The sequence below is a fragment of the Petromyzon marinus genome, chromosome 57, assembly GCF_048934315.1.
Source record: "Petromyzon marinus isolate PM22_M1 ecotype Great Lakes invasive population chromosome 57, UKy_Petmar_22M1.pri1.0, whole genome shotgun sequence".
Taxonomy (NCBI): domain Eukaryota; kingdom Metazoa; phylum Chordata; class Hyperoartia; order Petromyzontiformes; family Petromyzontidae; genus Petromyzon; species Petromyzon marinus.
Window position 1 is genome coordinate 8,262,365 of NC_133723.1, and position 13,850 is coordinate 8,276,214.

At 47.1% G+C, this 13,850-nt stretch overlaps 1 protein-coding gene across 5 annotated transcripts in view; it reads right to left on the minus strand.

Moving 5' to 3' along the window:
• The window catches only part of LOC116954960 (phosphatidylinositol 4-phosphate 5-kinase type-1 gamma-like), a 52,613-nt gene that overhangs the window by 1,284 nt on the left and 37,479 nt on the right, over nucleotides 1–13,850 (minus strand). For 3 of the 5 annotated variants that reach the window (XM_076052740.1, XM_076052739.1, XM_076052738.1), the window contains exons 11-15: nucleotides 13,211–13,295; nucleotides 10,716–10,880; nucleotides 9,577–9,730; nucleotides 7,766–7,934; nucleotides 1,688–1,741 (exon numbers count right to left, since the gene is read on the minus strand). In XM_076052740.1, the coding sequence (XP_075908855.1) occupies nucleotides 1,691–1,741; nucleotides 7,766–7,934; nucleotides 9,577–9,730; nucleotides 10,716–10,880; nucleotides 13,211–13,295 (624 nt within the window). In that variant the 3' untranslated portion in view covers nucleotides 1,688–1,690. The remainder of the gene's footprint in view (nucleotides 1–1,687; nucleotides 1,742–7,765; nucleotides 7,935–9,576; nucleotides 9,731–10,715; nucleotides 10,881–13,210; nucleotides 13,296–13,850) is intronic. The other 2 variants (XM_032975847.2, XM_032975849.2) reach the window with 2 other exon arrangements.

The window sequence follows — 13,850 nt, forward strand, 5'->3', positions numbered from 1 at the left end:
ACTTTTGAAGTAGGCCGCCAACAGAACCACGGTACAATCATGCGTCGAAAGTAGATTTCGCTTTGCGGCCGATTTCACGACAACTTTGCGATCGTCATTGTCCCACAAGGTGAAGTGTCCATTCGGAGCTCACAGCACCGGATTGTATCCACGTGTCAGGAGAATGGCGCACAAGACACACCACAAAAGTATTTCGGAGATCCCTTTAAGCGACACGCACGGGGACTCACTTTCCCATTCCCTCCCGCTGGAGATATTTCCCACGAGGCGGTCAAACTAATTATTCTTCCAATTCATTCCGAGACCTCGAATTTTTTTTTTTAACCAAATTAATTTAAACAAATTTTTTATATTCTCTTGGTGCAGTCACACTGATGCCTGGGATAAGACGATCAGTTCGCTACACTGGACAAAACCTGCTGTAATCATGGGTGGCTTCATAGCCGAGCGGTGCTGGGCTCGTTGCTTTTGACGTATAAGCCACTCACAGAGCCACCCACCCTCGTCATTGTTGCACACCAATTTACATCTGGCCAGCTACAATTAAACAAAACGTGCCGCATTCTTTCCCGTGAAAATCTGAACGCACATTGGGCATGGAGCAAAAACGAAGATGGCACCCTTTCAAAGCAACATCAGAATACACACAATTGCTCCGAATACACATGATTACTAATAATACACACGATAAGCACGGTTGGCTACGTACGGTGCGGAAGAAGTTCAACATACGTACAATACTGCTACAACTAAAAACATCTTTGTTTACTCAAGAATTCCCTCATCGAGTCAAGATTCTTTTCAGGAGGGTCCCACTCGTGACGCTTGGTCTTCTTTATTTCGTTTTTATTGTGTGTAGAAAAGTGAAATGCCTGGAGAAAACCCACATGCCAGGGAACACGCAGACACCACACTGGCAGGTTCACGTCCTACTTGCTGTACTGTCTCATTGTCCAGCAGATGGGTTTCTCGCATATTAGGAACTCCGTGTTTCAACAACCCACTGAACCTGCTATACCATGCGTTTAGGAGTATTCGGCTGCTGTAAATGTTCACACACGCCACTTCATTGGGCGATCATTTTCGGTCAGGTCGCTTCCATAAAATAGCTACGTAAGCTCAGTGGGCTTTATCTGGGGTAAAATAAAAATCGTTCGTGTTGGTTATGCTCCACTATTTGGATGCGTACTTATGTAATCGTCCACATTACAAGACGCACGCCCATGCTATCAGGGTCAAAATCATGGGTTATAATCCATTGGCATCTCTCGCAAAACAGTGTAACGCTTTGTTAGAATGTGGCCCGCGGATGCGGACATCACAGAACTACTGCTGAGATTCCTCAAAGTTGCCACCGATCCACAGTGCCGCACCTTCCAACCTGACTCGCCACTAAGTGGAATGATTGTCGTACGAGTCAAATTAATATTTTTATTTTCAAGGACCTGGAATTTAGCAGCATTTAATGTAGCATCAAATGTAATGTAAGAAAAGGTTTCACCCTTTCTGGCAATAAAAGAGATGTTAAGATGTTAAAACATCAAACTGAAACCTTTTGCAAGGAATCTATTCTTAAATTTTGATACTGGCAAGTGAGGGGTCCCATGATGTAGCTGCTCAAATGTAAAAAATGCTTTGACTTATTAAATACTTTAAAAAGCTCTCCCTAATGCGTACGACCACCTGCCTTCTATGTTCCTCTGTACCATAGGCAGCCATCGCTTTCACAACATTCAAGTGCCTGTTGAGAGAAGAGAGAGGGGGGTCATTATAAAAAAAAATCATTGTTGGCGTCTCTATGGATTCTTTTTTTCCCCTCTCGTTACCATTGCCATGCACTTCACTCGGCGATGTTAACGCGAGGCCAGAGTAGACAACAGCTCTGCGCATGCCATTCACCGGGCAACACGATGCGAGGCATGATTAGAAGACACTCCAGATTATAAGACGCACGCACAGCCCATGCTATCAGTGTCACACCTGTAATCCAATGCTTTGTGGATATGTTTTGCGAGACTGAAAAACACCTGTTGGGCTGCAAGGTGGCCAGACAACTACAGTACAGCAAGCAGGTTTCTGACGTGTCTACGTTCAGTGGCCTAAAATATGGCTCTAGGGTTTGGTGTTATAATTTATTTAGATAGTTTTTTGTTAAAACTTCGGTCACAGTCCCTATGATCACTGTTACATTGCATTTATGGCTTTAATTTTGGTGATTTCGAAAACTTTTTTTGGTTTGGCCATGTTTTTGTTTATTGTAGTACGGAGTTAGACTGATGGCCTTAATCTAAGTTGTCTTGTGGTTGTTGTTGTTTGACTTGCATCCCACTGGGATTTTTGCACACAGCGTTGGTGTACGGTGCTATTTCAGGAATATTTTGATGTTTTTTTTCCTGGATTTTCTGTTTGCACAGTCACATAATCACTTTAAGATGTTTTCTTGTGCGTGTTTTTGTTTGTTGCGGTTGCACCCGATTCAAGAGCCGAATGGCTCACAGGGCTATACCAAATAAATGGAACTACTGGAACTACGTAGATCACCAAAGTTTGTCCCTTTGTACAGGGTGGGTTTTCTCCAGGTACTCCGGTTTCCCCCAAAAGTGCAAACGTGTTCATTTTTAAACAGTTACCAAGCCAAACAATATCAAATTACAACAACCCCTCCCTCTTCAACAGGAGCCTTGAGACTCGGTGAAAAGTTCCCGGATAAACTAAGAATAATTCTCAATGCAAAAAAAAAAAGCACACACACCATTCGGGAACAACAATTGTCACTGCTGTGGTTCCCAACCTTTTTCAACACGAGTTGTAAAACCAAATTGGTGACCCGGCCGATACATTAACTCGCACCACACACTTCAAAGAGCTCCGTTTGATCACAGGCGGCTGCCTGGTTTGGAGCCCATGATCCCAGTGGGGCCAAATCCAGTGCTCTGACCTCTGAGCTACCTGGTTTGTTTCCAGATTGAAAGGGAGACAGATAAGATTGGACTCCCTAAAGCAGTGGTTCTTAACCTTTACTGCAGACTTGCGCCCTCCTTTGGATCTCAATCGTAAAAAAAAAAGTATGTTAATAAATACATAGGTTTGATGAAACAAAGTAGTTGCACTGACGTGCCAGTGCTTAATTTGTGTTTCGATGATTTACCTTCTAAAAAAACAAAAAATCTGTCCGTGGCTCGCACCCCCAGAAAGGGCACCCCCGAGTTAAGAACCACCTTCCCCTCGAGCAACACCACACTCATCTCCACCAGCGGAGCATTCTCCACCGGTAGACATTCCCCATTCCCATGGCGGTAGCAGTTAGTCTCTACGCTGGACATCGAGCGGTACCGCTGCACCCCCCCCCCCCCCCCGCTCACTTTCGCTAAATTCCGACGGCAGAGGGGGGGGCAAGCCGTCCCAAACGGTAGTCGGCAAGAGACTCGTCCGCGAAGCAAACAGCATCAACACATTTTGATTTAAAGCTTTCGTGACTGCAGTAATTCATATTCTTAGTTCTTTCGGTAAAGCCACGTTGAAGGGAAACAATAAAATAATAAAATATATATAAAACAATAAAAAATATAGTTTTATAAAAAATATTGTTTTATATATATTTTATTATTTTATTGTTTCCCTTCAACATGACTTTACCGAAAGAACTAAGAATAAGCATTAACACAACTGACGTGAATTTCGATTTAAAGCTTTCGTGACTGCAAGGATTCATCTTCTTTGGTTCTTTCGGTAAAGTCACCACCACGTAGAATGAGAATAAAATAATATATTGATAAAATAAAATAACACAATAAAATTCTCACGACGTTTCGGCCACAACACAAGCGGCCTTCATCAGGTGAAGGGGACGAGACTGTCTGATGAAGGCCGCTTGTGTTGTGGCCCGAAACGTCGTGAGAATTTTATTGAGTTATTTTATTTTATCAATTTATTCTTTTATTCTCATTCTACGTGGTGACTTTACCGAAAGAACCAAAGAAGACAACTGACGTGCTTGCGTCCGTGGATGGAATTCCTTTCCAGCTCAGACCCTGCTTGCTTGCCCATCACCACGTATATAACCTCCTTGCTGTAACGGCTCTCTCGCCGGTTCAGCGGTTCCACTGCTGGATTATTTTTTTCCGCCCGAGGACGACCGCTTGCGTTGCGATCGAAACGTCGTGGAAAATTATTTTTTGGTTTTATTTTTCTACCCACGTGACTTTACTGAAAGAACCAAAGAGCATGGATTCCTGCCAGTGGCGAAAGCTTCAAATCAAGATCAGACGACAATTGCGTAATGCCGATCTTAAGCTCACATTGACGATCACGTGGCGGTTTGCTTCATGGTGAACGTTACGTTCACGTGTCTGCCCCTATAGACGTGATCCACTATCCTCAAAACGCTTTGCTATGGCGGGGGGAAAAGTCTTCCCATAAGACAAGCGCTGCTGACTTTCCAACAAAGCGGTTCGTATTTTATCAGCCCTAGCCAAAGGCATGATGGGCTGAGCCAATGCTCCACCAGGATTTGAACTCGCCACATTCCGCTCGCTCTACCGCTGAGACTAAACTATTCGCTATTTTTATTTTACCAGGTAAGGCCCACTGAGCGACCTGGCCACAAATGATAGCTCAACGAAGTGGCTTATCGCGTGTACACAACATGCATCCAAATTATATATATAGTTTTCCTGTTAGATTTACAACTCGTATATCTAATATAATATCATAATTGCCGGGTTGCACTTCAAACTTTTGTTTTTACTTTTGGGGTGAGATGCAGCTGCATTTAGACGTGACGTACAAATAATAATTGTATATTATATACATGGGGGGCGATCCATTTATAGACACCTCGCTAAAATAAAAAGGGAGAAATTCGAGAGAGAGAGGAAAAAAAACCCATCTTGTCTCAAAGCCTGTACCATGTCCCCCACCAATCTCAATACACTCATTAAATACTTTAACACTCTCCTGACGCAGCACACGACCGCCTGTCTTCTATGTGACCACTGTAACCTTTGCAGCCATCGCTTCGACAATATTCTCATTATAAATCACTGCGGCGTCTCTACCATTTGCCGTTCCCATGAACTTCACTCGGCGATTCCTTGGGGGCATTGCCGACGATGACTCTGTCCATCTGCCCGACTGTTTCGTCTCTACCTTTATTTTTATTTTCTTTCGTCTTTATGTATGTTTGACAACAAAACTAAACCACCCCCCTCCACCCCCGGACCCCTGAACAACCTAGAAACACAAAAGTTGGGAACCACCGCATCTATATTATTATTATTCAGCATTTACAAACGTCGTGGGTATCCCCAACAATTCCTTTGAGGAGGTGGTTCTGATACGAGCAGGGTCCATCTGCATGCAACGATAGTAGGAGGCGGGAGGGGGGGGAGGGAGGGAACCTACATCCCTTTGGGAAAAGCCGTCTAGCTAGAAGACACAAGCAGGTTAAGTACAGGTGGTGGGAGTGGAAAAACGCTAACTACAGGCGGCAAGCAGATATACTCCAGTGGCCGAGAGGGCCATGGACCAAATGCTGAAACCACAACTTACTTTACTCTGATTATAAGCGACCACTCTGTGCAACAGAGGAGAGCAAATCCACTGCTTTCCATGAGAAAACTGTCAAGCGGACGGGCGTCACATTCAATTACAGATGCATGGCTGTGCTTGTGCCGGTTATATCAGCAAATTAAACGGCAGCATATCATAACGAAACACACAGTCAGTACGCTTGTTAAATCAATAGCCAAAGTGTGTCGGCGCAGCGGTGTTAATGTTCTGCCCCGAGCCAGTGGTGGAAATTCCACATTCCTTCGGTAGGGATCATTGAGTCTATAGGCCAGCTGCAGTTAAATCACATAGTAATGTTTAATGGATCGACCATTGGCTCCGTGCAGATCAATGTTACTCAGCAAACATGTTTAAGACAAACCATACCAGCGAGTGGGCTGCAAAAAAATGTCTTGCCGTGGTACTCCCACCTGATGATGATTGCTTGTGTTACAATCGAAATGTCGTTATTTATTTTATTTTCTACCGTGACTTTACTGAAATAACCAAAGAGAATGGATTCCTGCAGTCACGAAAGCTTCAAATCAAGATGGAACGATTGTTTGTTGACAACCATTTGTCAAATCTACTGTTGGATGAACGCCTCCCCAGGCTGTGACAGTCACTCGCCACACTGATGTTTGGCCGTGGCCGAGAATCGAAAACTCAGGTTTGTTGGTTTCATAGCGCAGTGCAGCGCTAACCACTGCACGACTGCTCCTCCCAATAAGCGATAATAATACAAATGGACCAGGAAGTGGTTTGATGAATCGCAACAATAACCTTAAAGGCATCAATGGATGTTTACTTTTTTGACCAGTGTTTCCCACTTACCTTTGCTTAAAGAGCCCCTTAGAATAGCCACACCGGAAGTTTGTGGCCACATCACCACAAGTGCCTTTCTCTTTCTACACGGCTCTATGGAATGAGATAATTTTTGTTTTGCCAAGGGGAACCAAGGCTAACGTACCAATTCTCCCCCCCCCCCCACCCAACCACTCTGCAACACAATGAACCGTCGCAATTTCAGGGTCGCGATTCAGCTTGGGAATCTCCGCTGTAACCCTGCGGTAAATATGGCCACCTGTGGTGGATGCAGGGGGCCCCACGTTTTACAGCCCCTGCTGTCAAATCAACTGGCTGCATGTGGGCCCTCCCCAACACCCCATACGAGCAGGTTGTGGGAGTTGCCCGGCCCGACTTCGCCACGTAGGGGAGCGTGGCTCGGTGACGTTCGAGCACAGTAAAGAGGACTATTTGAACCAAAATATGTAACAAATATAGATGATAATAATCAATAATTTCACACACAATTCGATAGACGTATCGTGAGAATAATCATCTCTTTTCGTTGACGAAGCTCTACACCGTTACATTAACTACCTTGTCTGGTATGCGGGAGATCGTGGGTTCGATCCTGACCCATGGCGTCTGATTGTTTGAAGTTTGCGCGTTCTCCCCCGTAGTCGGGTGGAGTTTTCTCCGAGTCCTCTGGTTTTCCCCTCCACATATATGAACGTGCGTTTAGCGTATTTGGCTGCTATACATTTCAACGTGATAAGCCCACTTCGTTGAGCTATCAATTGTGGTCAGGTCACTTCTAAAAAAAGAGTTACGTAGCTCGGGGGGGGGGGGGCCCTTTCCCGGTTAAATAAAAAATAGATTTTTTTCCCCGCAAAAATCTTCCACATCTTCTGGTGTGGCTAGGATAGTCCCTGTTTCACAAAGACAGTCCCCCTACCCTTGGTGCCCCACAGCATTTGTGAATTGTAGCAGATTACATATTTTTGTTCCCATGCTTGCAACATGCAACGGTCTGGTGGGGGGGGGGGCTCTGTGAGTAGGGGGGGCAGGGCCAGCAGAGGTAATAGGCAGAGCCTATAAGCAGTGGGCGGGGCCAGAAATCGAGTGGGCGTTTTCATTTCAATTAAAACATTTGAATAAATACATGTTGGAAGCAATTCATATATTTTAAGTTCTCATCCTTGCATTAGAATATATCGAGCAGTTCATATTTTGATGGTATCACGTGGTAATGCTCCAGGACATGGTTTTAAATCTATTACACAGTGAATATTGGAACTGAAGCTTGACATCAAAACGTTTCATCGCAAATCAAATCGCAATCTGTCAGAAAAATCGTAATTAGACATTTCCCCCAATTCGTTCAGCCCAGGCCCACACCCCCACCCCCGTGTGGGTGTGGCGAACTTACAAAGTAAACCTCAGAGATGTCGCTATCCTGTCCGTCGGGTGGGGGGGTGGCGGGGGAAGCCCCCCTCAGGGGATGGGGCCTGTAGCTGGCCGCACCGGGGGGGTCTGCGCTCTCGGGCTCTGCTCCGCTCTCGATCGTCACCTCCACCTCCTCCGGCATCACCACTCGTCTGTGGGGTTAGGGCACGGCGACAGCCGCTCGTTCGCTCGCCCATCAGGAGTCCGAGAGAGACACTTAGGCCTGTCCCACTAGAATCGCGCGTTCACAGAGTATCCGGCTGCTATAAATCTCCACGCGACGATACGCCACTTCGTCGGGCTATCATTTGTGGCCAATGAGCCAATGAGCTCAGTGGGCCTTACCCGGTAAAATGAAAAATCGTTTAGTTTTTTTTTTTTAAACTCGATTCAAACGCAGCATCACAGCATCGCCCACACTCGTCAAGACGATGCACTGCCCATGCAGTGCAGTGGGAAACGTCAGCGGCTTGGCTTCTGCAGTGGGGAAAACAAAACCAAGCCGTGCATTCTGGAGCAGCGTCAGCCTGGCTTGGCAAGGCGCTGTGCACAGGTTGGATGTGCCATACACTCGATGTTGACGGGGGTTGGTGGCCAAGGGGCCGAGACAAAAAATTTAATCGCTACACAGGTTGGGCTGCCTGGATTCGAACTCGGGATCTCAGCGGTGCGAGCTCAACGCTCTGACCTCTTGAGCCACCCGGCCACCTCCGGAGCTGATATTTTAGTCGTACTGTATTGGGACGAATGCAGAGTGTCCCCCCCTCCCCTCGCCCTCCCCCCACCCTCATGTTTGCCAAGCGGCAGCACATTGACCTCAGTGCTGTTCCACTCAGCATCAAGCTGGGCAGTTTGCACAGCACTGTCAACAGCAAACACCATCTGTCTCACACAAAGCCAACCCCAAACCAGGTAATTGAATACAGAAATATAAGCATGGAATTAAATTACTGAAAAATCAACAGCCAGACTTCAAAACCGATGACGCTCCACCCCCCCCCCCCCCCCCGCATTTTCCTCTCCACACACTCGCCGTCGTCTGTCGAGTGTCTCTGGGCCTCGGTGCCGTTTCATTTACAGAGCGAAGGACTCGAAGCCAACCGCATGTTAAGTGCGCCACAGACGTCCCTTCCCCGTGGCGTCCCCTATGGTGGCATCTGTGCCCTTTAAATAAAAACGTCACCGCGTCCCATTCAGAATAATGGAAGGGCGGCTGCGTGACCCCCCCCAAGATGACGAACCTATCCAAATTATGACGAACATTTTTCACCCGTCCCCCCACCCCCCACCTTTGAAAGCAAATGCTGCTGGTGCTTCTTATAACAACCGCGAGGTTATGGTTATTACGGCTTCCGAATAGCGGCACGTGGGAATGGGATGGGTGGCTTATAATCTGGTGTGTGTGTGTATGCGACCAGATTAGCGCATGTGCAAGCTGTATATGGATTATTTTTGGCTGCTATAGATTTCCACATGATAAGCCACTTTGTTGAGCTTTTGTGGTCAGGTCCGCTTCTGAAAAATAACTAATAGCTCAGTGCACTTGTAGATGGTAAAAAAAAAAAATCGTTTAGTTTTTGTAAATTAATTTACTCATTTCTTTTTAGTGATTTGCTCACCTTCCCTATACTTTGCACTGCCGTTTTTTTTAAAATACGATTTGTTGTTGTAACTCTGTGACCCGCGCCTACTGGGCATTTGTAAAAAAAATATAAAGAAAAAGAGCTTCACAGCGCATCGGATTTCTCCAGGATAAATAAAGATTTTGATTCCGATTCACGCATTGTATATTACCTGTTGGCAGGGTGTGTGGGCGCGATCTCCACTGGGAAATGCTCGCTGGCCGACAGCGACGTGGAGGACAGCGTGGTGGCGATGGAGGCAGTAGTGGCATCCTCCAGCGATGGAGGGGTGCTGGGCAGGATGTCCGGTCGACCATGTGGCAGACCTGGCAGCAGCAACACCACAACAACAATACAACAACAGTGTCAGCAGCTTAGCAGTGTCAAGCACAGAACTATTGCCCCCCCCCCAATTCGAAACACAACCCTCATTGGTCCTTACATTAGAACAGAGCAGCAGATTGAATATTCACTTCTTTAGAATTGCTTTTTGTGTTTAGTTTGTTGTCCTTCCCCCACACCTCCGATTAGCACAGCTGGGTCTGTACCGTGCAAAAAAAACATACAACGTGAACGAGTACATTATAAGGTTGCACTCATTACAAACAACGTGATCGCCACAAATGAACTATGCCACGTGAACTCCGTTCATCCTCGCAGCAGCTTTTGGTTAACCATCGAACAAAGACGTTGGCCGCCGCATCGCGGGCTTTCAGATGCACTGTCCGCGGCCGTCTGGAATGCTCTTCATTCGCATATTAAAAAGCCACTGGAGCTGTGCACTTTTAAATCTAGATTGAAAACTAATTTCTTTAGAACTGCTCTTTGTAACAATTCAGTCGTTCTTTAAACCCGCACCTCCGATTAGCACGGCTGGCTACGGACGGTGCGGAAGAAGTTCAACAGGCATGCATACACAACCAGTGTCGCCATCTGACAATCGGAACACCTCATAAGTGCTGACAAAGAGAGACGCGGCCTCGCAGTGTTGCCGACTCGCATCACGTGCAGCGAACGTTTCATCAGCGTCACCCCTGGGGTCCCGGATCGGCCACGAGCCAGACGCCTCCGTTGTCTTGCGAGGCCCGGCAATTAATTATCAGTTACGCTCCTGGCTCGGCTCGGCGAAATAGCCAGTGGAAGAAAATAGCCAGTGGAAGAAAATAGCCAGTGGAAGAAAATAGCCCGTTAGCGCGAGAGGACGCAGCATGGGCTCGGCACGGAATTGCCAGTTAAAAAAAAAAAATGAAACACGGGGAGAAATAGGGCGGGCGGGCGGGCGGGGGGAAGGAGGAGGGATAGACCAACCACCTTCATCGTCCAGGTTGGGAAGACTGGAGGCCCCACGGAAATACTTGTCTTCCTTCTCGTCCAGCGGCTGGCTGGCGGTGATGGAGGTCGCCGTGGTCACAGTCGTCTGCCGCCGCGGAGGGCCGCTGCCGCCACGCCCCTTCTTTGACGGCGAAGACTTCAGCGCTGGCGACGGCACGAAGTGGGGGTGGGGGAGGGATGCCCGAGTTAACAGCGGGCCAGTGCAAGCCCCTGAAACCACCACCGCTGGCAGAAAGGGGGCTTTCTGCAATCGGGAGCTTGTTCGTAACGGGGCTTAGCGCGTGTGGCCATATGGGCGGGTGGGGCGGGGCGGTTTTTTGTGTTCCCCCGATCCCCTTCACTGGCCAAAGCTGGACGGCGGTCAACATGTAAGCGCGCGGTAAAGGTAAGAGAAGGGTAAAGGAGGTGACCCTGAAATTTCTTGCACCTCCGATTAGCACGGTTGGCGACGTAGAGAAGTTCAACATACGAGCCACTGCTGGCGGAGAGGCCTGCAACTAGCGGAGGCTCGAGACGGAGGGTATTTTTGTCCAACTCGTCCACACTGACCAGATGTCTTGGAAGAGGTGGGGGGGGGGTTACCCACACGTTACCCCACTTCATACGGTCGATTGTTATTAACCCATCTATGCCGTTGGGTGGGCGGAGGAGAAGATTTAAAAAGAAACTTTCTGGATCGCAAACTCACGGCAGCGTCCAGTTAACTATACACAGGGGAATAATTTCTCACCCAAAAATGTCGGTGCCACTAACAGAGAGCAGTCGGTGGTACATAACTAGTAGCCACGGGCACAGTGCAAGGTAGACGGGATGTAGTGTGCTGCGTGTGGGAATATTTTCCGGATCGTCTATGTGGACAGAGGCTGGCTGAAATTAAAAACTGACAGTAATTGCACGTGCACATATGGACAAGGTACAGGCCTTTTGCTAAGCGGTGCGGGCCGTGAGGGTCGTTGGAACATACTTTGCCCCACGCTGGCCAGCATGGGTCGGTGAACGTGGGGGGATTTAGGCGGGGGGGGGGGGGACATGGAAGTGCAGTACAACAATGGGCTTTGCTGCACTGCCCTCTGCTGCCCGTCACGCGGCACCCGCAAGCGGGGAGGTGGATCAAACCGTCTGTGCTTGGTGCTCGCCCCCCTCTTTCTAACGCTACGCAGGCTCAAACCCGCTTAGCTTCCGACAAGATCGGCAGAATTCCTTTTACCCCAGGCCCAGAGAGCACACTGGCGGACGAACTTGGAACGTTCTTTTATATCGAGGAGAGACGGCTCCCCTCCCCCCCCATGGGGCATCAGTCGTTTCCATTCGTTCCTCTTTTCGTGAACCGCTAAAAGATAGCGGCGGCACAGACTGCGCTGCGCAAGCAAGCAAAACGGATTGAAGCTGCAGCGTCCGGTGAAAATGTAAGCCGGACGCTAATCACGGACACGAACGGGTATGCCCGTCGGGAATTTTTGCAAAAGCTCAGAAAGTTCACTGGGGTTCTTCGGCATGTGCACACCATCGGCGACGAGCTGACCGCATTCTCCGGATTATAAAACACGCCGGAAAGTTAAGAAGCACACCCCCACAAAACTTCGGGGGTAATTTTCGAAAAAAACGCCCCAGGGAAAAGCGGGATACAAGGGTGTAAAATATAAAGTTAACGAAAATGCAAAGATAGATGTGGTGCCGTGGATGAAATAAAAGTGCGCGTTTATAATCCGCAGAATGCGGCAGAGCATTCCCCTCGTTATTCGCGAACTTGCGGTCCGCGATTGTGGCTATCCGCGAATCGTGTCTGGAGCTCTAGATGGGTGCTTCGAGCGAAAGTGATCAGATAACACGATGAGAGTTAATGCGACGTGAGAGAGTGATTTGGTTAAGTGACGAGGTAAAGTTACGAGGTATGTAGCGAACTGTGCTATTGTGACGAGATGAAGTGATGAGATGCTTGAATATTTACGTATACCAATTCATATTCATTTTCATTTACCAATTTTCACAGTTTTGCATTATAATCATTTCCACGTATTTAATAGCTTATTAACGTATTTCATTGAGCTAATTCATTAAAGAGATAGGTTTTCGTAGGGGCAATATCATCATCCGCGAAATTTGCTATTCACGCGCCATCTGAGGAACGTATCCCTCGCGAATAACGGGGGAATACTTGTGATGAAGACGATGATGACTGTGCGTTGGGGAGACATCTCTCATGGCAGATTATTCTGAACGTTTGGTGGGAGGGGTCTTCTGTGCTCTGGGGTGGGTTGGCCATGTAATCGGCATGGCATGAATAATCCAGATTATGAGATGCTCCCCCCTGACTTTTGATTAAAAAAAATAAAGAGCGGAGGGGGGGGGAGGGGGAAGTTTAAAATATATATTTTTTAAAATACGGTGCTGTAATTTAATTAAGATGTGCTTCGTCACATTTATAAACACAGCCACGCGTGGATTAAATGTGTGTGCAAGGCAACATTACTTACATGGAGTTTTCCTAAATACTTGATTGCACATGAACTTCAAAAACCGTTCTGCGTAAAAACTTGGTCTGTGCACCGAAACGGTGTCCTAAACGGAGACACGTAAAAAGATGTACACACGCACACGCACGTGCGCACGTACGCACATTAAACACACATTCAAAACCCGCAAGACAGCCATAAGCACACAGAAGTGCACATACATGCACACATATAATACACAGATCAAAAACATTACAAGTGTATGCATACACACAATGTTACGCATGATAACAAATAACATTATGATGTAATACACTAGTAAAACACACACAGATGTGTACACACGCAATATAACACCCATAACACACCGTTCTCAACCTCGCACAGATGTACACACACACCGACATTGCACACCCATTCAGGTAAACCAAACCATCTCCAAACCTTTATATAAACAGTTTGCCTTTAGATGCTAACCCCTTTTCCTGATGACGACCGCTTATGTTGCGTCCGAAACATCGTGATATTTTTATTCACTTTATTTATTTTTCTATCTACGTGACTTTACCGAAAGAACCAAAGAATATGAATTCCTGCAGTCACGAAAGTTTCAAGTAAAAATTTAAATATTAAACAGTCCTAATCACACAGGTGTACACAC